General features: G+C 44.8%; 1 protein-coding gene across 1 annotated transcript in view; it reads left to right on the top strand.

Annotated features, from left to right (window-relative positions):
• LOC146855235 (cadherin-related family member 4-like) overlaps nucleotides 1–24,969 on the top strand; it is a 767,858-nt gene that overhangs the window by 263,550 nt on the left and 479,339 nt on the right. Inside the window, exons 6-7 of the mRNA XM_085650585.1 lie at nucleotides 6,961–7,064; nucleotides 7,753–7,901. Coding sequence (XP_085506711.1) covers nucleotides 6,961–7,064; nucleotides 7,753–7,901 — 253 coding nt within the window. The remainder of the gene's footprint in view (nucleotides 1–6,960; nucleotides 7,065–7,752; nucleotides 7,902–24,969) is intronic.

Here is a 24,969-nt window from a genome sequence, read left to right as displayed (position 1 = left end):
TTTATTTTAATTTTATATTTATTTTTTATCATTTTTAACATTTAAAAACATTGTAACTATGTTTTTATTAATTATATGTAGTATTTAGTTAATTTTATATTATTTTTAAGACATTTAAAAAAGCAATATTTTATACAACAATATTTTAAACAACGATATTTTGGTTTCGATATTTTTGTACTTACCTTTTTAAAGATGGGATGTCGATATTCTGTCCATCGATATTCTTGACACGATATTCTGGTAGGTCGATATTGCTGTTGTCGATATTATATCAATGATCCATTGCAGTCACTGTCGAGCAGTAGAATAGTTAACAAGATATCAAAAACCTGAAAGGTTCACAAACACTGTCTGATCGAGAAGAATGCATTGTAAAATGGAGAAAGGTAAATGAGGATTGAGCAGTCCGACCAACAAGAACAATGGTGAGTAGATCCAACTGGACAAAGAGTACGCCCTGGGACCTCCTAGACCCTTTTTGATACTTCAAGCATTCAGGCCAGCAGGGTGGATTCTAGGGGGCAGATTTACAAGCCACTTACCCCACTTTTGCATCACTTTTCCCATGTTAAAAGTGACGCAAAAGTGGCACAAGGGGCTTGTAAATCTGCCCCTAGATTTCCACACATAAAGCAAATTAGTAATCAGTACTTTGTTAATAGGAAAACCAAACAATGAGGCTTGAGCAGAAGACTCTTTACTCCGGAAAGGGCACTATTTATTTAATGTCTGTCCCGAATCCAATGATGTAACCACTGCCTCAACGCAGTCGGCCAAATGGAACCTGCAGGGTCAGCTCCGGTGGTAAAACTAGTCTATCTCCCTTCCCAAGTCAGATCCTCAAGACAAAATAAGAGGAAAAGACTAAAAAGTAGTGAAAGGCAGTGCTATTTTTATCATTCATAGTGGGCAGAATCCCTTCTCGCTCTTGCAAGTGTTATTTTCTCCTTTATAAAGAAGTTCTTTATCAACTAAGGATAACTATACCAAAAGGCATACCAAATTATCTCTCATGCATATGTATTTAGTATTCCTAATCATTGTTTCAAAACGTAGGTGCAGAATGTCCACAAACATTTCCAATTCTTTAAAAAAATAAAAATCAAAAGGCTCCCCAGTTCAAGCCCCCTGGACAGATAGATTTGCTTCCTCAGGTTTTACCTTCGGAACATGCCACTTTTTAGGAATCAGAATCCCCCAGCGTAGCAAAACGGGAAGCTGAAGTTGGGGAGGGCTTCACAGGGCTTGATACTTTAACAGCGTTGTTGGACTGCATGTGTTTGCAGTGCAGCAACAATCTTTGAATGAGACAAACCTGATTTCCATGCCTGTTTGGAGTGCAACCTTCCTGGGAAAGCTGTAGCACCAAGTCCTGGTTTTCCAGAGGTGGAAAAAGTACTAAGGGGTCTATTACATGGCGGTTGGAAAATCACTCCGACCGCCATGGTAGCTGGAAAACACTGCCCGCCAGGACCGCGGGAAAACCGCTGGTCCAATTATTATGCTCCACAGTGGAAATCCGACCACGGCGGTCGGATGGTGGTGTTAACATTGTGGCGGGCGGTGCTGCGCACCGCCGCGATGTCCAAACAAGCATGTCCTGCATGTCCCTGCACTGTGTTGCAGGCACTGCACAGTGCCTGCCACCTGGTACAGGGACATGTAGGGGTACCTTGGGTGCCCCCCAGTTCACCCACACACTCCCTCAACACATTGGGGGTCCGCAATGGACCCCCAGAGACATTTTCCGCAAGTCTTTCCATGGAGGTTCCACCACCGCGGAAAGCTGGCTACCGCCGGCATCATGATCGTGCCAGTTGTGCGTGTCCCTTATCCGCCAAAATTGTAGTGGTCCAGCTCCGCATATCAGGCAAGCAGGCAAACTGCAACCGGCAGAAAAGTGGTGGGCAGAAAATCACACTGCTGCGGTCACGACCGAAATGCTAATCGGACCAGCGGTGTTCAGGGCTTAAATGCGGGCGGATGTCCGCCGCCGGTCCGGTGGTTGCTATTGCCCGCCCTGCGGAGGATATCCACCCTCCATCCTAATGGACCACTAAGTCTCACTTTTCTCCAGTTGCTCAGAAAGTTTCTTCAGGTCAGTCCTGAACCACTTAGTTCCTAACAAAAGACTTCTACACAACATCAGTGCTTAATTTGTGCCGGTGCTTTCTGGTGCTCAGCACCGGCACTTAATTGTCAGCACCAGGTCTGCCAATTTTGGTACAAGCACAACAACTTCTGTTTATTATTTAAATTTTAATTTCCAATTAGTAGTTTTTGCAATCAAAGCCATTTTTGTAGCTTTGGGGGGCTGTAATAGTATGAATGGTCACATCTTTAAGAGAGTGATGATTAGTAGTGTGTTTGTGCTGTCATTGGCAGTGCTGCCACAGGCAACGGATGGTGCACGCTCTAGTGCCCTCCTGTCGAGTGCCCCGGCACTAAGTTGCTTACAAATTAAGCACCGGGCGCCATGTTTCTCACCAGCCAGGTCTCCTGTAGTGCCCATGCCTCTGGGATCATCTGGACCCTCTTTGAGCTAGGAGACCTTCTGCTTTTTGTCTTCAGCTAGGTCTACTTCTTCAAGAGGAGTCTTCCCAGGTCTCAAATGCTTTCAGGAGTTGGTGTCTGAGGTGCCATATTTATCCTGTGCTAGTAACTGAAGAAATTCTGTCATCCAATCCTACTTATTTCCTCACAGTTCTTTACCTAATTTTGTGGCACTATCTCTTTGCTTAACTGTAAAATTACCAAGAAACAATGAGCCCCTGTTTCCATGACGTAGAACCCTTCTACCACCAGACAGGGTTGTCTTTAGCTTTTTGGCCTAACCCCTATTTAGATGAACTCTCTGCTCAATTGAAGCAACCCAGACTTTTTCTTTTGCCCCTTCAGATTGGAGCCTGACTGTCCAGGAGGGACCGGGAAGGAAGTAGAGAAGCCCAGCTTTGCATCTCCAAATAGACAGAGGAATTATTGTGTAAGCCTATTGTTATGACATCTATTCCTATCCACTCCATAGACCTAATCCTTTGCTAAGTGGTCAGCAGGCAATACAACTATGTCCTTCTTGGGATCAGAGGCAGGCCAATGTCTTGTGAATCATGGTCAGTAAATCTCCCATTCAAGGATTTGCATTCCAACTCTGAATGGTTGATGAGTAGCAGAATTGGCTTTAAGCCAGTTATGTCTCAAACAGTTAAAGGCACATATTTTTAAAGTTATAAATGATCAAAAATCTAATTCATTAAATCAGATTTTAAAAATTGAGTAAGAAATAACTTTGTATGATATTGCTACCATGTTTTCAGGCAGAGATATATAATTAAGCATTTTAATCTTTTTGAAAATGGAGCTGAACCTACACAGTGAAATATCTTTTAGGCCTGCAGCCACTGTTGTACTTAAGTAAGTATTGTTCAAATTGTCATCATGTCTTGTGGTTTTACTTACTTTGCAAAGGCTCTGTCCTGGCTGTGTTTGTAATAGTCATTTGCACTGCAGCCCAGCCACAGCTCCTGCCAGACAATTATTGTTGCCATATATGTGGCTGATGTAAATACACACTGCAGCCCACATAACATTTAACTTCATGCCATTCTAGCATTTTCTTCACCCTGTACTGTGGCCTTACAGGAAAGTTAAATATATTGATTGGATGAAATTAATTTTACCAATTCCATTTTAGGGCCCGAGCATTCAATTTGTGGCACTGAAGAGCAATATCAAAAGTCCATAGAGCCCTAATACCAGTAAATATAAAGGGACAGGAGTTGCATCGCACTTTCACCACGCGATATGGTGCATGCACAATGCAACTCCAAAATGAGATTTATGAAGTCATGCAAGGTCACTTTGCATGGTCCTGAGAGGCTTCATAAGTTTGGAGTAAGGCAATGCAGCGTAAATCTCTGAATTGTGTTACTCTGCCTTGGGAAGTCATTCTATAGGCGTTTCGTGGGTGTACCTATGCATCTCCGATTGATTTTGATGCATTCCCAGATTGGCCATCACCGGTAGACCTGGGAATGATGCAAAAAGATATGCCTTCTCAGGGTTGGCATATCGAGGAGAACTATGTTTATTTCTTCTCTTTATTTCACCTTTCTATGTTTGCTGCATTCTACAGCACACATAGAAAGAGGAATAGACCTCTCAGTATTGTTTTTGTGCAGGAAGGTGCTTTTGTGTTTACTTGCCCAAACTCCTCATAGCCTAATAAATACAGGGCCTTTCCTTTTTAATTTCCAGCAGTTTTGGCTTGATGAAACATCACCCTACTCGTAATTATGATGTTTCCCATAGACTTTAAAATAGAGATTACATACATTTTTCAGCAGTGTAGAGCAATTTGGCACCATATTATGCACCAATAGAATGCATGCAAAAATAATATTTGGGATTTCAGCCAATGCAATAATAATGGAGCAGATGGGACTATGGGATGAGCAGCTACTAGGAAAGAAAAGTAATATAAACGTTCAAATGGATCAGTCTTTTGGGAAATGGTTTTACTTCTCACTTTGTGCAGCCTGCCAGTCCACATAAACATTTTCCTATTCTGACTTCAAAGTGTACATTTGCTTCCATTCCATTGACTTAGAAACCAAGAGCGAATTAGTTCAAACACTGATGACAAAATGAGATAAATATGTACTTGGTCAGAGATACACAGGGGTCAGGGAAAAGAGGGTGCTGTGCCTAAAAATACCAGAGATGACATAAATGTCATACAGAGGTAGATTTCAATTAGAAATACGATATCTGTCACACCAAGGAACACCCACATGAATTCTCAGGACTGCCAAAGAAAACATTTTCCACCACTCCCCCTGAGGTAAATCCTTAGTAGCAGGAGAGGCAACTGACAGAGAGAGAGACAGTTCTGCTGTACCTGGAACTCCTGTCAAATAATTATTGGTGCAAATTGAATTTTTAAACAGTATCCTTGAAGTTCTAATGGTAAGGCAGACTCCTTCTGCCAGGGCAGATACTCTGGAGCTGATTACAATGGCGGACGGATTGCAGTCCGTCTGCCATCGTCTCGGGGAGTGGGACCGCCCGCCTACACGGCGGTGGTCCCACAGGTGGCGGCCGCAAGTGCCATACTTAACATTGCTGCGGGTGCTGCTGGCTGCAGCACCCACAGCAATGTTATAAATTCACTTTATACATTTCCCTGCACTACATGGCAGGCACAATGCTGTGCCTGCCACATGGTGCAGGGAAATGTAGGGGGCCCACGACACAAAAACAAAAGTGCCTGATTGAAAGTGGGGCCCGCTACGGGCCCTCAAAGGCCATCCCTGCCAGCCTTTCCATGGCGGGAGAACCTCCATGGAAAGGCTTGTGGGGATGTACCATCATAATCCCAATGGCGATGCCTGGCAGGCACCGCCGCCAATTAAGGGAATGCGAGGGCCTCAGCAGCACCTGCGGGTTCAAGGCGGACCGTCAGATGCGTGGTGGTCGGAAACTCCGACCGCCACAGTGCCGCCCGCCATTGTAATATGGTGGGCGGAAAATGGACTGATTTGCATATGGATGAATCCAAACTGTGGTGGTGTAATGGGCAAAAGAACGATGGATTGAACCTAGATCTCTTGACTGGGGGAGAATGTTTGAATCATTCAGCATTCCGTCCATCATTTGTTGCAGTTTCACTACAATTAGCACAAGCATGTTCCCCACCCCCTCAATAAGTTATTTGTAGCTTGCTTCCACATTCCCAAAACCTACTTGGGAAAACCACCATCAAATTTACTCTTCTACTCTCCATAAAGTGAAATTGGACTTTGGATAATTGCTCTGATTCAGAAAAGGATAATTTAGAGAGTTTTGGGGTGTGGGTCCTCAAGAAAATATCAAACAAGAGTTAGTGCAAGAAATCAGACTCCACTTAGGGGTCCTCTGAACACTAACCCTTGTGCTATATCCTAAGCATATTTTTAGTTTCTTCAATTATGACACAAACCTATTAACTTATCTTACATTGTGTTACTTCACACAACTCCTACAATTTGACCTTTTTTCTTTTTTCTTCTGTTATAACATCCAAATATAAATTCAAACCGTAAGGGGTTCCTTGAAGAAAGGAGAAATTAGCACAGGGAGAGCAAGGTATGACTGGTGAGAATGATAAAACTCTTGAACACCAAAATATTGTAGTTCAGAAAGAGAATTCAACAGCTCTTCCACACTCTTTAACAATGCACCCGACATATATATCATGCATTGACGTATTTTCTATAAGTGGAAACTAAATCCAGCCAATCCGGCAGCAATAACTTATGGTCTCATTTATACAATCATGCATGACTTATGATGGAGATTCTTAAGACCTAAACTCCAACTTTGAAACAACCAATAACATAAATCACATCTGCAAGGGCAGGGTTGGTAGGTCACAAGAAAACCTCCAAATGGAAGCATCACTACTAGCATGCTAGCCACTCCAAATCACGGCACCCACTCGCTCATGTTAGGAGATGGATGACTGACAGCTCCCTCCTCCTTGGAGCACCATCCCTAAGTAAACACCCACGTGATGTGATAAGCGTGCCCTAAAAGCCTACCAATGGTGAATGATACATGATGCAAACATAAAAGTATTGATAGAGCAGAGATAACATCAAAGGGATTTTATGACAAAGCAATGATTTATGACACCTTTTCATGAGAAAATAGCAAACGTGTGCAAGTTGCATGTAATGAGAAATGACACAACTACGACCAGCTTGTCCTGCTATGATACTGACATGTTTTCAGAGGAGAATTACAAATGATCAGACTTTACATATTTCTTGTGTCCACTACTTGCCAACTGGCACAATATCATCTCTAAGCATTGTCACACTGTATCATTTGTCACTTTTCCTGAGGACAGCGAACATTCCTTTTGCCAGTTTGTAGTTTTTACTCAGGTTGTTCTTGTTCGACTTTTTAATTTTGTAGACTTTCCAGCTAAAAATTAGAGTAACAGACAAGAGCGGTGGTTTCTGTGAAGGGATGCTGACTGTCAGCATCAACGATGTGAACGACGAGCCTCCTGCGTTTGTGTAAGCACTTCTAAGATATTTATTCCAATGTGGTACATGTCTGTGGTGTCACCTAGGAAACAGTTATAAAGAGCAATGTCTTCGTAAGTCTTCTTAGCGTTTGTTTTCTATATAAAGACGTACCTTCGTATGCCTAGAGATTTGAGGCCCAGAATAACTGTATATGGTAAATACACAAGTGACATCAAAAGTTGTGTTTAAAAGGGTGTGTGGCATGACTAATGTGCTTGTCTACGATTAGCTACAGCGAGAAAGCACTTATGAAAAGAAATGTACCTAAAACAGAACACCAGTGCAGAGGAAAGTTTCTTGTAATCCATTCCCAAATGAAAAAAACGAATGAGCAAGAGAGAGGAAGCAGCCATTGTGAATATCCTTATCGTACGGGATTTTTGATAGATGATAATTAGGAAAATTATGAAGGGAGTCATTAAAAGCATTCCAAATTAGCAGGTCACATTATTTAGTGCAAGTGCTGATATATATAATCTGTCTATTTCACTAATATCGCACAGTATTTAATCATTCCCCAGAGCAAGTCCATCTTTCAATAGAAATAATTGATTTGATTTATTCCACAAAATCTTTTATTGGAGGCTTATACGTTGTAATTTTAGGAACATAGCATTGACAAATAGCATTGTTGTGTCTCATACCCATAGTTTAATGCGTGTTTTTATTCTCACAGTAGGAAGTACCCGAGAGATACCGTCGAAGGGTTTGAAAATGCACCTGTTGGCTCTACTATAGCTGCAGTGACAGCCACTGACAGAGATGCTGGATCTAAAATCACCTACTCGTTTTCCCTTCCGACGCCAGTGTTTGGACTCGACCCTGGTAAGTTTAACACGTCCAGTTTCTATGTGCAGTTGGGCAGATCCCAGGGTTTTCCATGATGTGTCCTGAATAGCGAACTGAAGTTAAATGAACCCAAATGTCAGCTGGAACGCTGTTCACGCATTAAGACTGTTCTGCCTCTGTTAAAGTTATTGAGATGATTTTATTGACTCATAGGAGATCCCTTCATACCTGAAAGGGCTATTTATTCCACATATTTATAATAGAACACTTCTGAAGAAGCAAACAAAGGAAACTCCACCACATATGAGTAAATAGACGGCATTGATCATTGAGTTTTCTTTAAAAAATATACATACATTTAAATATATCAAAATGTTAAAATGCGCTAACCAACTATATGAACTAGTTATAGAGCAGCCCTTGCAAAGGGAATGCTTTTTCACACAGTAATTATCGGTGTTATAATTGTCCAATTTAATCGTACGCGTTTTTAATTTGATTTAAATAAACCATAGATTTTATTGTCTGCTCTTAGGAATTCATTTCTTTGGTTCTTCAATAGGCACAACTAAATGCATGGTGGTGCTAAGATTTCTCCCTCACTTTGCATTGTGTTCTTTAAGTGTTTGCCTCACTGTATCAGAAAGAACCTCGTGACTGGAAGAATTTGTTGAGCACATGGAAAGAAACTTCAAAAGGCCTGTGCCATTCCTAAGGTCATGCCCCGAAGAGATTCCAGTGCTGACTCCGAGAGTCATCTGTGCCAGAGTGTTGGTCTCTGAGAACGAGGCAAAGGCTTCTATTCAGAATCATGTAGTCACATTATGGATTGCAACTCCGTTATGCAATCCTACATGTATTCCTTCTTGTGTTCAAATATGACAGAAAAATAAGGCGATGCCTGTAACTTTCAGACTTCTCAGCCATTAATCATTAAAACTCATTAACACCCCCTTTTGTGCTCGCTCTGTCTTTCTAAAGTAAATAAACCACATTTGTATTAACGTTTCCAAATATAAAGCAGACATCAAAAGAAACAGAGTTCCAAATACATACTCTACGGTGTGTGGGTACGGCTTCTCACAGACGTCTGTATGTGTAGCAACTAATGCCCCCTTCCTACACCTACAGACAACCAATCCTCCTCCACCCTCAAGGTGGTGATCCATTCTGTATCTTTATTTAATGTTAATGACTCCATCGTGGCTTCCATGGTAGCTCTCTATACTTTGTACTATTTAGCACACCCATCCCAAAGTTGACCACATCCAGTCAATCCTTCTTCACCATCTTACAAAAGATACATGTCCCTCAGCCATTGTGAGGATGCCACACAAGGTGTCCTTTAAAACATGTATTATAAATAGGGCTTTCCAAACCGCGTCACATTTCATATGTTCCTCCTTGATGTTGCGTAGCTAAGATTTGCCATAAGCTACTGTACCACTGCGATAATGAAGATGGGTCTTTTAACTTCCACCAGAAGGAATTTGCCTGTTTAGCTGCCACTCAGGCACTGTGATTTCAACAGTCTACCAGCTTTCAATATCCTTTCCCTCTCCTTCATGCATAATCCCTGTAACATCACTTCTGGGCTTTGGGGATGGGTTTTGCCATAACCTCTTTACGTGCCACTGAATACTCTTTCTAAAAGGGTTTCACATTTGGGCATTCCCAAAATATAGGCATGACGCTTCCATTTGACCGCAGTCTGTTCAGCTTAATGAAAGGGAAATTGTATGTAATTTAGTAGGGTTCTAGTCCCAATTTTATCAAATGTAATAATGGATTTCTTTGTTTCGTAGACACACAGATGTAGGATGCATATCCCTCCAGTGGACCAACCATTCCTTTAAAGAAATTTCCCTTCCTACTTTACATGCCCCTTTTGCCAATTTGACTGATAAATTTGGCTTATATCTCCAGAATAATGTATAATTTAGATATTAGCGCACTCAATGAGGTTAGGAAGAACAGTCTTTCCAAACATTATCTTGTCTCAAGTGGCCGCTATTTTAATCTCAAGGTGCATCACCTAGTGCCTTAATTGAGCATAGTGGAGTCTTTCTGATTCATCCAGTAGGAAGTCATGCTTATGTTTGGTAAATGTCCTAATAGTGCCCTTACGTAGGTCTGATATAAGTCTACAACTCCCAGTTGCCATTTATCAAAGGGGACATGTCTTAACGCAGGTGGGAGGTCTGAGTTGAAGTGAACCAGGGTATATGGAGACATAAAAGTAGTGAGTTATTGCTTGAGTGCCAGCTTGTTGCTTGTGTGCACCAGCAGACTGAAGCAGGTATTCAGTGGCCTGAGTTGTTTGTGCATCCATCTGATATGTGCAGGAAAGTGCCATTTTTGAATTTTCACCCCACACTTTTTGCTCAAAATGCTGATGGTTATGATTCTGATGTGCAACAGAGTCTGCTTTCTCCCAAAAACTTTATGTTCAACTTGGTAATCCCAAATTGGTAAAGACTTTATCCTCTTATAAGTTCCTAGTATGTGGTACCAGGGGTACCCAGGGCTTAGACGGTAAAGTGGTCCCCAGGGCTGCAGCACAGTTTGCGCCACCTTGAGTGACCCAAGTAAACTACTGACAGCTGGCCTACTATTGCAGACTGCAGGAGCAGTGAAAAACTGCTTGAACTCAACTGTGCCCTCACCATGTGCGGCACAGTCAATACAATATTTTCAGTATATGTCAGGCACCCCTAAGGAAGGACTTCTAAGCCCAGGAGGCATGATGTATTATATTAAGGGCGAGGACATATATGTGCAAGCCTATATAAATGCCACTAGTGGCATTTGTCATTGGAAACTAATATAAGTGTTAGCAGTCCATATGATAACATGGACTGCCACCTGGGCATTCTCGAGGTTGGCGGCTCCTTTATAGTACCCCTGAAATATGTTATGTTTAGTATCAAGCAATGTGCCTTCTCACCCCTCACAAGAGTCTTGTGCAATGGGTGATGTGGCATGCCCACCTTGTTGCTTCAGCTTCTCTGAGCTCTGGCTGACAAGCCTGCTGCCACCAAGACAGGTTCTGTCCTCCTTCCAGGCAGTGTGATCACTCCCAGGAGTCGAGAACAAAAGCGTGGGCAGGAAGGAGGCCACACCTCCCTGCTCCCAAGCAGACTAGGGAAGTGGCAGATCGAAGCAGTGAGCTTTAAAGGTGACACCGCCTCTGAGATGCATCAGGGCTGACACCCATTGGAGGAAACAGCCCTTCCCCTGCCTCAGGCACATTTGCACCCGGACAGGCAGGAAAATAGTTAGTCAAGGAGGTATACACTCCCAGAAGGCAAGCCACACTTCCAGGGTGAGTAGCCTGGTCTGTACACTCAAATTACATTTCTGCCATCTTTCGAAGTTGCAGAATAGAAGGTTCTGGGAAGAAAAGGTGAACTATATCCTTCGGATGAATTTACCTGAGCGAGGTACTAGCAGCAGGGACTAGCTGCCCATTGCCAACTATCTCTCCAACCCTAAATCTAAGATCTGAGGGACACTAGAACCTCAGGCCTGAACAACCTGCATTGAAGAGGGCAGAAGAAGAGTCTTTTGCAGGGTGATCTTTTCACCCTATAAATGTGCTATCTATAATAATAAGACACATGTGTGAAATGCAGGAACTTAGTCAGAGGGGCACTTTATTAAAGAACAATTTTAAACAATAAATGTCAAAGGCACATTGTTAATCAAAAATAGCATTGTTTAATCTAGAAGATAACAAGTTTCAGAGACACCTTCCTAGATGAAAAAGTAAATCATGCAATTTTGTAAGTTTAAAAATCACGGCAATGCAGAGGAGAGAGAAAGAGACAATTTCAAAATATAATAGGCATTATAGCCTCAGCCAAAGATGCTAGAGAAGATGCTAGAGAAGATAGCTGAGGGGGCACACACACATGTCATGACCCAAGGGTTCATTTGTGTGAGGTAATCCGTCGAATGGACTGAAGAGCAGATCATTTATACTCTTTTAATGAGGAACTATTGACCACCGAATCCCGACATTAGCAGATGCTTTGACCGCAGAACATGACGCACATTGGTCACTTATCGGAAATATTAGGAACATAGAAGTGACACTTCCATTACAAAAGTTTACCAAAGGGTCACTTAATGTTTGACTTTAAATCATAATGAAATTGAACATTTATCGAAAATGATTTGCATCACTTCTCGGAAACTTTTCAAGAAAGCAGAAGAATACAAACGGTTTGAGATCACTTGTAATTTCTAAAGCTGTGGAAAGTCCCAGTTGGCCCAGTTGGCCCCCACTCCTACTCTTGGCCAATTTTGTTCTTCTAAATGACAGACACAACCTGTTATTGCTACATCTTGATGTTCAGAAAGATGTATATCTGACTATACAGGAGGGCAAGGGGCCTACTTCCTCCTAGACGCTCAATGAGGTGTGGAAAATTTTAACACAACCCTGTCTGTGGGCTGGCAGGGACAATTGTGACTATTATGCTTCAGATGTAGACAGAATGGGCCTGGGGCACTATATGGTAAAAACTAGACCCTGCTTCAAGTTCCGTGATTGCAACAGCAAGATTTTCAACACGCAAAAGAGGGCTACCCTGCAATTGTGGCAACGATCTTGGAATTGTATTGTAATTGCATTGTATTGTAATTGCATCTATACCGCGCTTACTACCCCTGATGAGGCGTCAAAGGGCTTTTTCGCCGAGTAGCATTCTACTTCAGTACCCATAAAGGATGTGCTGAATTAGTATAGTGACATATGAAAGTAGTTTGAGTGGTGGATAGGTTAGTCAGTTATTTGGATTCAGAAGGATAGCGGAAGGATAGAACAGGGAAAAATGGTTTGCATTTGTATAGCACTGGTTACCCATGATGGGGTGTTGAAGTGCTTTTTTGGCTAGTAGGACACTACTCTGGAATCCGTAAAGGATTAGTGGTGAATTAGTATAGTAAAATATGAAAGTAATTTGAGTGGTGGAAATGTTATTCAATTATTTGGATAGAGAAGAGTAGCGCAGCGATAGAAGAGGGAAAAAGGTTTGCATTTATATAGTGCTTGCTACCCTGATGAGTGAACATGGTAGTCTGCTATTTTGATTAGAAATGGATAGTGGAGGGATAGAGGAGTGAAGGATTTAGACTTTTTTTGTTTTGGCGGTCATTGCAGTAGGAGTAGGCTTTGGATGAGTAAAAAGGGATGTGGAGGGGAAGAGTCAGAGGGAAGAGTTTAGAAAGGCTTGTTTTTGCATGATTGAAACTCATCCTAGGCTATCTCTCAGTTCCCCCAGACAGAGGGATCCCTTAGGAAGCCTGTAACACCCTCAGACTCCACTGGAAAAGTGCCACTAGTCCCCTGCAAACTGCATGTAAAACAGTCCTGATGAATCCCTGGCAATCGGGCCAACATATGGATAGTCCTAATCTAGATGATCTAGTGAATTGTGGGAACTGTAGTCCTGTTACAGGCAGCTACCACATTCCGCTGAGCCACTGAACATCGAAGTTACTTTCTGCTCAACTTACCGCTGCCAAGGCTTTTTGGTCACTAGTGATTAACTCCTTTACTCGATGCGGCATTAAGAGGGACTTTTACCCAGCCTTCGACCGATGTCAGCAACCACTCCATTGTTGTCTTTTGGCATCTTTTTCCCCGTAGCATTGTTACAGTGGTAAAAACAGCACCTCTGCTCTTGTTCAGCACCATGGACAGCCAGGACAACTCTGCACCTGGGCTCCACAGGTCAGGTAAAATTAAACTCACTATTGTGTCTTGGTCCTAGGACCCGCATCACCTTTATCCTGCACAGGTACAACTCAACTCGACCTGCTAGTGACCGATTGTCACTATTGGTTTTTCCCATTAATCAAAATGTCAAATTTTCAGTTGTATGATGGAACTCCGCATGCACTTACCATGCATGCCTTCACTACCTCGACTGCGAGATTACCACACGTTACTTTACCACGCAAGTCATTACAATGTCTTGCTTTAGGGGGCACTGGACTTTGGAATAGTATCAATTACTATTCCAACTCTAGTTTGTGCACCAGTAGGGAAGGGGTTGGACTTAAAAATCCAACGGCAGGCCAACAACCCACCTCCTACAGCAAGTTATTGTAACAGCTTTCTGGTTAAAGTGACATGTGGTGATGTTGCGGTAGTGACTGCTTTGTAAAAGCTGGTCATTTTTTAGACTGCGGGTTAAATGATTTTCCCCTAAATTTCCACTTTATTATTTTGCATTGATTTTCTATTACTTCCAAAAACTGTAACTCTGGCTGTATGTATGCAATTCCATTTGTTTTGGTGTCTAAATTAAGATAGAAATACACTTTATTTTGATAAATTGGTGTCGGATTTCTCTTGAGTCATATCGATTACTAATCATCCATGTTGGTATTCTGAAATGCTTAACACATGTTCTTCCAGTAAAGCTTGACTGCTCTTTGGTACTCCACCAGGACTGAGCTAAGGATTTAGTAGTGTGAATCCAAAGACCATCTTTGGGGTATTGTGATAGTATTACATGGTGAGGACTAACCACCACACTACATAATACTCCCCTTTTCCTACAATATCCTATAAGGATCGCATCATCACTGCCCTTTCCATATGAACCTAGGGCTTGTCTTTCTCTTTCTGGGACAATATTACCACAATTCCTAATTGGAAAGCCTGGTAGCATGTCTTCAAGTTGGACTGGGCTAGTCTCCTTGTTGTTTGCTAAATTGTACTAGTCAGAAGAGTTCTAAGGGCATGAACTGTTCCATAAGAATGGGTTTACTGATGCCTGAAGGGCCTTAAAATGTGGATTCTATTTCTGTTGCCAATGCCTGTAATAGGTAGAAAACCCAACAGAGGATAATCGGTTTAACTGCATTGATTTTGTCTGAACAGATCTCTCTGAAGCTTATTGAAATATGGCTCATAATTGACCCTATAAAGATCTGTTAGCTTGGAAGTAATTTTAATACCTATGTATTTAGTGTGGGTGTGAGCCTGTGAAAAATGTTATAGGTGATGCAGAATCAATACATCACATTTAGCAAGGGTTAGATTCAGGATGTCGGATTTCCCCATGTTGAATTTATAGCCTGTAATCTCTTCAAATTTGATCAGCTCCCGAATGGACCTTACTAAGAAGGAAGCTGGATCTCCCATGGCTAGGATGACATAATCCACGAAGAGGGCCTGTTTCTGTGTATCGGTTCCCTATATGTCCTCTGCATCCTCTATGATGTAAGCCATAGATTCTTTGTTGGCAGCAAATAGTGGTATCAACAATGGGCAGCCCAGCCTCATCCCTCCAGATATATAGCTGTAATACCCGACTTCTTAACCTTACTTTTGTGTACAATATTTATAAATGACCAGAACATTAAAGAAGGCTTTCTCTGCATTTAGCTAAACCAGTATTGCTGAGACATACTTTTTCTGTTGATTCTAGGTGGACTAGAGCCACATATTACCGTGCATTTGTCCTTCTCTAGTAAATGCAGATGGGTCTAGATGCACTAAGTGTGGTAATAGCTTGTCTTGCCAGGTGACCAATATTTTTATAGATAATTTAACATCCGCATTGAGCAGGATGATGGGTTTGCAACAACTGCAACTCTGGGGTTCCTTCCCCAGTATCAATATTACAGTGCTCTATATTCTGGGAATACATTGTGGCCAAAGTAATGCATTTCACCATCAAGAATCTACCTTTCTTTAAGTTTCTTAGTGTTATTTAAATTCAAATTAATAATCTGATATATGAAAATGGCCTCCTAATTGTGTTTTGTGTCCCCAAAGAAGAGTATAGTGCTGCAGGGTAATATCTATGCCTCCTTTTATGTTTGTCATTGTGGTTTAGCTGTGTATTCTGCAAGCATATGATGTGTGGTTGGGTTTCTGCCAATGGTTTTCAAATTGCTATCCTGTTAACTGGTGAGACAAAGCCATTTATATTTAAGGAGATTATTTGCATCATTGGCCTGCAGTAGACTGCTCTGAAATCGTATTTTCCAACCAACCACCAATACGACACACCCGCATAAGGAGTTAGCAGGAAATCCATCTCCTCATTGCCCACGACAAGTTGGATGAGCAATTGGATTGCCCAGTTTGGGATTTCACTTTCTGCTCCATAAACCCCCAATAGAATCCAGTATCTAACAAACATAACAATCAAAAGCAGATGCCCCCTCCAAAGGGAAACTCAGGTTGTTGGTTTAAAAGTATGATATTGCTGCTACAGTTTAGTTGAGCATCTATGGTCAACCTCTGTCCTTATCGGTAGTGGTTTCAGAAATCCCCATCCTACCTCTTCCCTGCTTCTGTTCCTTATTGCACCTGCCATAGTCCTTGAGGTCCGCGGGTCCAGCAACTCTACATCATCCATGTGTAGTCAGTATAATCAGGATATAATGTAGGTAAACTACCCAACAGTAATCAAAGTGCCCCTCTGAACTCTTACTTCTCAGGGATACGAGAAAATTAAGATGTGGTCTCCAGGAATCCTTGAGGTGCAGTCAAGACAGAGTGTCTATAAAGGAGGCTGCCTCCACAACATAACATAGTATCACATGTTTATTTCTAGAGCACACATTCACCCCTAAGAAGTTTCTTGGTGCTAAAGATGGATAAGAAATGTTTATTGTTACTCAACTTGATGGTAGTTATGTTATCAATATCAGCAGAATCAGTAGACTTGGAATTTAAATCTGTGACCATTGTATCAAACGCATATTCTTAGAATGGTTGCATTCATCCACTAAGCCATCAGACCCAGCATATGGTCAATTCCTGGGACCACTGGGTTGCTTGAGAGGCACTACCTACCTCCCCTATCTTTGAGGCTCTAGGAAACACCCCTGTTGGAGGGATGTTCCTCACTGTCCATAAAATTAACTGGTTTTTTTTTCTCAAACATGATCCTGAATACAAATGCCCATTTGTAGGGGATTTCCTACTCTCTCAGTTCATTTGTGACTGGTATAAAAGCTATTCATTTCAGAAGCATTGCCATTCAGGTATCCTGGTATAATTGGCAGGAGAAGTTCTGAAGAAAGATTTCATCCTTGTCTGTCGCTGCCCTCAGAACTTTCTCCTGCCCGAAATATAGTGAAATTTGACCAAGATGCCTCTTCTGATAATTGATTGTAAGTATCAATCAATCAATCAATCAATCAATCAATCAATCAATCAATCAATCAATCAATCAATCAATCAATCAGTGACACTTATAGAGCGCGCTACATACCCGTAGGGTCTCAAGGCGCTGGGGAGGGGTGGTGCCGCTACTGCTCGAACAGCCAGGTCTTCAGCTTCTTCCTGAAGGAGAGGTGGTCTTGGGTCAGGCGCAGGTCGGACGGGAGGGAGTTCCAGGTCTTGGCGGCCAGGTAGGAGAAGGATCTTCCTCCTGTAGTCGCTCTTCGGATGCGGGGGACAGCGGCGAGGGCGTGGTTAGCTGATCGGAGGTGGCGTTTGGGAGCGTAGAAGTTGACTCGGCTGTTGAGGTAGCTCGGGCCTTGGTCGTGTAGGGCTTTGTGTGCGTGGGTGAGGAGGCGGAATGTGATTCTCTTGTTGACGGGGAGCCAGTGAAGGCCTCTCAGATGTCCGGAGATGTGGCTGGATCGTGGGATGTCGAGGATGAGTCTGGCTGAGGCGTTTTGGATCCGCTGGAGTCTCTTCTGGAGCTTGGCGGTGGTCCCGGCGTAGAGGGCGTTGCCGTAGTCCAGTCGGCTGGTGACGAGGGCCTGGGTGACGGTCTTCCTGGTCTCTGTGGGGATCCACCAGAAGATCTTCCGTAGCATGCGTAGGATGTTGAAGCACGCCGAGGAGACGCTGTTGACTTGTCTGGTCATGGAGAGGGAGGAGTCCAGGATGAAGCCCAGGTTTCGTGCATGGTCAGTTGGTTTGGGTGCGGTGCCCAGGGCGGGGGGCCACCAGGAGTCGTCCCAGGCGGAGGGTGAAGGGCCCAGGATGAGGACTTCCGTCTTGTCCGAGTTCAGTTTCAGGCGGCTGGTCGTCATCCACTCGGCTACCTCTTTCATCCCTTCGTGCAGGTTGGCTCTGGCGGCGGCGGGGTCGTTGGTCAGGGAGAGGATCAGCTGTGTGTCGTCGGCGTAGGAGATGATGCTGAGGTGGTGTTTGCGTACGATGGCCGCGAGGGGGCTCATGTAGACGTTGAAGAGGGTGGGGCTCAGGGATGATCCTTGGGGGACGCCGCAGATGACTTCGGAGGCCTCTGACTTGTACGGTGGTAGGCGGACTCGCTGTGTTCTTCCGTTGAGGAAGGAGATGATCCATTCCAGCGCCTTGTCCTGGATTCCGATGTTGCTGAGGCGCCGTATTAGGGTGCGGTGGCAGACCGTGTCGAATGCCGCGGAGAGGTCTAGGAGGATGAGGGCCGCTGTTTCTCCGTTGTCCATCAGGGCTCGGATGTCATCTGTGGCGGCGATGAGGGCGGTCTCGGTGCTGTGTTTGGCTCGGAAGCCGGACTGTGAGGGGTCGAGGGATCCGTTCGTCTCGAGGAAGGCGGCCATCTGCTTGTTGACGGTCTTCTCGATGACTTTGGCTGGAAACGGGAGAAGCGAGATGGGGCGGTAGTTCTTGAGGTCGGTGGGGTCCGCTGTTGGTTTCTTGAGTAGAGCGCTGAGTTCGGCGTGTTTCCAGCTTTCAGGGAAGATGGCGGTGTCGAAGGATGTGTTGATGATGTCTCTCAGGTGGGGTGCGATGACAGCGTCGGCCTTGTTGAAGACGTGGTGAGGGCAGGGGTCGGTTGGTGATCCGGAGTGGATGGAGTTCATCGTGCGGATGGTGTCTTCTGTGCTGATCGGGGTCCAGGCGTGGAGGGTGGTGGTGGGGGGGGGTGGCTGGTCGGCCGTGGTGTGCGTTGGTTGGTTGTTGAAACTGCTGTGTATGTCCGTGATCTTGTTGTGGAAGTATGAGGCGAGGGAGTTGCAGAGGTCTTGTGATGGGGTGATGTCGTTGTTTCCTGCGTTGGGGTTGGAGAGCTCTTTCACGATGTTGAAGAGTTCCTTGCTGTTGTGTGCGTTGTTGTCCAGCCGGTCCTTGAATGCTGTTCTTTTGGCGGCGCGGATCAGCTGGTGGTGTTTCCGGGTGGCCAGTTTGTAGGAGGTCCTGTTGTCCGGTGTCGGGTCCCTTTTCCAGACTTTCTCGAGGGCTCGGCAGTTCTTCTTGGAGCTCTTGAGTTCGTCGGTGAACCATGGGGCCTTCTTGCTGCCGGGTCTGTTGGGCGGGGTCCTCAGCGGGGCGAGCTCGTCCGCGCAGTTGCTGATCCACTTCGTGATGTTATCGGCGGCCTGGCTGGGGTTCGCTGAGCTGGCCGGAGGGTGTTGGCTCAGGGAGGTTGCGAGCTGGTCTGCTGTGATCTTGTTCCAGCTTCTGCGGGCGGTGTGTTGCTGGTGTTGGTGGGTCGTCGTTCTCTTGAAGGTGAAGTGGACGCAGCTGTGGTCCGTCCAATGAAGCTCTGTGGCGTGGCTGAAGTCGATGTCTGTGCTGGATGAGAAGACGGCGTCGAGTGTGTGTCCGGCGAGGTGGGTGGGGGTGGACACCAGTTGCTTGAGTCCCAGGTTGGCGAGGTTGTCGAGCAGGGCGCTGGTGTTGTGGTCGTTGTTGTTCTCCAGATGGAAGTTGAGGTCTCCCAGGAGGATGTAGTCAGCGGAGGGGAGGGCATGCGGGCTGACGAAGTCGGCGATGTCCTCGCTGAATTGCGTGCGTGGTCCAGGGGGTCGGTAGATCAGGGTGCCTCTGAGGGTGGTCTTCGGGTCGGTGTGGATCTGGAAATGCAGGTGTTCGGCGGTGGTCAGGGTGTTGTCGGTGCTGGTCGTGAGACGGATGGTGTTCCTGTGGATGATGGCGATGCCTCCTCCCATCTGGTTGGCGTTTCGGTCCCTCCGGACGATCTTGTAGCCCTCTGGGATAGCGATGGCGATGTCGGGAGCTGAAGAGGCGTTCATCCAGGTCTCCGTGAGGAAGGCAACGTCAGGGGCTGTGGCGTCTAGGAGGTTCCAGAGTTCGATGGCGTGTCTGTGGACGGAGCGGGTGTTGAGCAGGATGCACTTGAGGTGGGTGCTGCTGGTATTCGACTTGGCGGGTGCTGGTACGGGGCTGGTCCGGGTGCTGGAGAACTTGCAGGCGTGGCAGCTGAAGGGTCCGTGGGTGCGTTCTGGAGTGGCTTGGTGGCAATCAGGGAGTCGGCCGGTGTTGAGTGCGGTGAGGGTGGCGGCGGAGTACGTCAGGCGGGTCGGTCGGGGTCCTCGTGGGCCAGGGGTCCTGGCGCTGGTCGCGATCCGGTCGCGGACGGGCGCAGACGGGCTTACCTTTGGCGCGCCTTCGGCGCACAATCGGCGCGCCCGCTGCGCGTGACCGCTGCGCGTTCGCACGGTCGCCATTTGAGGCGAAGTGCGCGGGTGGGCGGAGCAGCTGGGAGGCGGGAGCGGGGAGGGTACAGAATACAAGAAAGGGCGGGGAAAAGCGGCGTTTGGCGGGAAGGGAGGGCGGAGGGCGGCGGGCAACCAGGGAAGGAGGCAAAACACGGGGAAACGGAATACAGCGAAACAGGCACAAAGATGGTCAAAACAAGGGAAAAAAACGGGTTAAAGACAATCAGGCACAAATTCGCGTTAAACAAAGGTCAAAACAACCGCAGCGGCGGCAGTCCGGAACGAGGCAGCAGCGAGGCACAAGGAAGCAAGGGGCACACGCAGCAGCAGGTGGCCGTGCGGCGCGGGGGTGTCCCACAAGTAAGTAAGTAATTAGCCTTTATTGTATAAAGGTTAATTGAAACCGTTTACACAATTCAGTTCTGTAAAATCATTCAGTTCAGTAAAAGTTCATTAAAAAGGTTAATAGGCACAATATACAAAATGATTTAAAATTTAAGATTTGTGGGGCCCATACAGTCATCTTAATCTAGTTCTAGTTGGGTTACATAGTCCTTCATTATGGGCCAGCCGGGAAGCTCTTTCCAGTTTGTTTTCTGCCTGGGATAGAATTTTCACCAGCTTGCAATTCAGCTGGGGATCGTCTGATTTGAAGCATGCTATCACTGCTTGTCTCCGCATACGAATCCTGCAGAGGTTGAATTCTGGTTGGAGTATTCAAAGGCCTTTCTTGCTTTAAATGAATACAGGTTCAGATCAGGTGTGCCATGTCCGTTCCATTCCTACACCAGTGACCAGTAGTTGTGGTTAGCCCCATCAGCCATGGTGGGAGATGCAGGATAGCTGGAAGTTTTCCTAATCGATGTTTCAGGAGTTTTTCTTTCGTGTTCCTCGAATAAACCAGGCTGAAATACATTTTCAGGCTAAGTGTTTTGTAGCCTTTGATGGTCATCCATGCGTGGCTTCTTTTTGCAAAGGCGGCTTTATCATCTATTGGAGAGAAGCTCTAATGGTCTTTCGCACTACATTTTTGAAAAGTGCGTGGGTGGGTGGAGGATCCCAAAGTTGGGGATAACCTGTCATTGCAAGACTGCTTTTTAAGTAGTTTCTGGCTGACAATGTTGATCTATGCTGTAACTCCTTCCAGAGTTGATGGTTTAAAGTGTTCGAGGGGGCATTCATGATTTTGTGCCAGCAGGTTAGGTAGGTATCCCCTCTTGCTGGATGCTGTTTTGTTAGCTTGAATTCCAGTCTTATCTGAGCCACCGAGGTATAAGTTGGTATGTTGAACAGAATTCTATAGGCTCTGGTGATAGTGCTGTCTAGGGTTTTAGAGTCATTTCCTCTCAAAGCTTTGTTTCCATGTGAGATGGTAGGCACGATTTTGGATAGAGCAACCTAAAGTAGAGGAGAGAGCCTGAGGCCTTTCAGCTTGGATTTTAGATGATTCTGTGATGTTGCTAAGGCCAATACTTTTCTTCTGATTGTTTCATGCTGACTGACAAATTGGTAACCATTGTCAATGTTTATACCTAGATGTTTGTAGTTTGAATTCATTCTGAATTTCAACATTCCCCAAATGCCAGGCATGGTATCCTTTTAGAGTCCTTTTTATTGACATAGTTTTCGTTTTAATAAAGGTTTACTTCCAGGACATTTTCTGTGGCATAGCCCTGTAGTGCGTTCAGAAGGTGCTGCATGCCTACTTGCGTGTGTCTAATCAGAACTACGTCATCCGCATATAGGATGCTGGACAAGGCCTTACCAGCAATTCTTGGAGAGTGTGCATTGCATGAATTTAAGGGTTGTGTCAAATCTGACATATAGAGATTGAACAGGGTTGGAGCGAGCACGCAACCCTGTTTAAGCCTGTTAGTCATAGGGATACGCCTAGAAATGTGTGTGCCATCGCCTAGTTTCACCTGCACCGAGGTTCCAGTGTGTAGGTATTTTAGCATTTCTAGGAGAGCATGAGGAATTATCCAGCCTGCTAGTTTCTTCCCCAGCCTTGCCCGCTCTATGTTGTCGAATGCTGCTTTGAAGTCTATGAAGCAGAAATGAATTGCATGTTTGGTTGCCTTGGTCATGTCCATCAAGAGTGATATGGTTAAGTTGTTAGTTGTTGTCCTAATTACTTTGTAGAACCCTGACTGACTGAATGGAATAACTTGCTGTTCCACGGCCCAATCTTTAAGCTCGGCTAGTAGGGAGCCTGCGAAATATTTCACCTCGATGTCAAGCAATGCAATGAGGCGGTAGTTTTTCATAGGTGTTTTGTCACCTGATTTGTGGATTGGAGAACTGATGGAGCTCTTCCATGAAGCTGGAAGTTGGCCCATTTGCCTGATTTGGCAGAAGATCAGGTCTAGCACATTCGCCCAAAAGTCTGCGTCTTCTTTAAAAAGGGCATGTGAAATTTCATTTGGTCCTGGTGCTCCCTCTTTTTTGTCCTCGGAGATCTGATGTTCAATTATAACTAAACAAGTTGGCCTGTCTTCATCCTGGTATAGTGTGATGGTGCCGGAGGGTCTTTGCTCTGTTGCTTTCTGGTTAAGATAGGGTCAAACATTTTGCTCTCCCGGATGGTCCTTGACTGTTGGTGGAAGTAAGACTTCAAGTAGTGAGCCCAAGTCTCCTCAGAAATATGCAATGACACTCCTCTGTGTAGCTGGCGCATTGCTTTGTTCACAAGTCTCCTAAAGCACTTGCTGTTGTTGGTTTTGGAGTCATGGAGCAGCTTGGCCAAGAATTCTTCATCTCTAGATCTCTTGAAGTCCGATTTCATTTTTTTCAGCTTAGATCTTTGTTGGCGTAGAGAAAGCTTGAGGGTTGGGTCTCCAGGATTGTGTCTCAGTAGTCTGAGGGCCTTGTTGATAGATTTTGTTTACTGTCGTTAACTGGCGCCGCTGTACACTGAGTATCCATCCTGCTTCCCACACTTCATGGGGCAATGTATGCATAGTTTTTGAAGAGTATGCACTTGGTAACTTGACAATGAACATTTCTCATTTGCTGGCAAGGTTGTTTTTTGTTCATAGCAGTTATGCAGCAGAAGCTTTGTTGCCTGAAGGAATTCCTCAGTGTTTGATAGTGAGACTTTTTTTCTTTTGAGGTTAATTGTATAGTTGTAGCTGGATCCCCCTGTTATGAGTTAAAATGATGGTACACTGGCCTGCAGGAGTACCTCATAAGGCCAGTGGTCGCTATCCCCCTTGTCACCGAGGAAGAACAAAACCACGCCGTGGAAAAGGGAAAGGGAGACCAGAGTGCAGTCTAATGTAGAAGATGCGCTCTCAGTGTAGAATGAAGCTTCTGGTGGAGAGTCTTCTGGGAATCTGCTATTTAGTACCCGAAAATGTATGTGTTCTAGGTCTTCCAACAAGCACCTGGACATTTTACTTGCTCTGCCATGCAGGCTTCTCTTTTGGTTGGGAATATTCCATGCAGACAACTGAGCCACAAACTCTTCTGCAGACTAGGATCCCAAAAGATGAAGATTGAGATCTCCTGAGAGAATGAGATTTGGAATCTCCTATTCACTCATACATTTCAAGAGATCGTCCAGCAAGTGCCTGGCGTCTTTGGTTTTCCATTTTGGGTTTATGTAGGCATTGAAAATTATCACCTCCTTGTTTTTCCCTTTGATGTTGAAGGAGGTCTTGATTGTGTTGACCAAAGGTGAGGCAGAAGGGATTTCCTTTGTGCTGGATATACTTGTAACAGATACATAACTTGCCAGCCAACCTGAGAGACACCCACATTTTGCTTTTCTAATTGTGGGTGTGTGAAAACATGTGAAGCCCTGTAGTTGATATGGTATGGACATCTATGTTCCCTGTAGCAGCACTATATTTTGTGATCTTATGTATGATACAAACTCTGCGTCAGCTACCTTGCTTTTAAGATCACTGATGTTCCATGAGCAAAGCCAAAATGTTGATTTGGTCTGCTTATACCACCATCCTGTTGTACAGTATGTCATTGTTTGCACCCATTAATAGTGCTATAAACCTGCTGATAGACTGAATATGCGGGCAATTGATGTGATTATTCTCTGGGGTAAGTGGAGCAGTATGTGTACCCCTGCTTCCTTGATGGTGATTGACTCCATGCTCCCCTTAAGACTGAATGGGTAATTCCTCTGCAGTTAATGTTTTTATTCATCATTTTTCCAAGCAAGGTAAGGGGAAATCCTACTTTACGATAAGGTGAAATACTTATCCCCCAAGGCTTGAACGCTTCACTTTCGTTTAGCAGAACCTGTTTGGCGAGGAGTGAAGACCTCCACGTACGTTTGGTGATTTATCTTCCTTAATGTGAGTGTGTCCTGATGAACTCTATTGCAAGCAGGTCAGTTGCTTTATGCCCTTTAGAGCAGAAATTGTTGCAAGTAAGTGGAGAATATTGCCTCTGTTTAGGATATCGCAGTTCCCTTTTGTTTCGAACTCTGGTATAAGGAGCAGGGCACAAGGCTCTGACTGCTGTCCAGACTGGGTCCCCCGTTGATGAACTTCCTCACCTTGGTGCCTGTTGGATATTTTATCGTTCTGTACCCTGTCGTCAAGGTGTGATTGGACGTATGCTGGATTGGGGTTTTTAGCCTGTTGTGGTCTGAGACATTCTAATAGCTAGTGGGGGGCTTCTGTAACTTCTTCTCCCTTCACTTGTCTCCTTATATTGTCTTGCAATTGTAGGGGGCCAGTACTGG

The sequence above is a fragment of the Triturus cristatus genome, chromosome 4_1 (assembly GCF_964204655.1).
Source record: "Triturus cristatus chromosome 4_1, aTriCri1.1, whole genome shotgun sequence".
Lineage (NCBI taxonomy): Eukaryota > Metazoa > Chordata > Amphibia > Caudata > Salamandridae > Triturus > Triturus cristatus.
The sequence above is the reverse complement of the archived record's forward strand: the minus strand, read 5'-3'. Positions and strand labels throughout refer to the sequence as shown.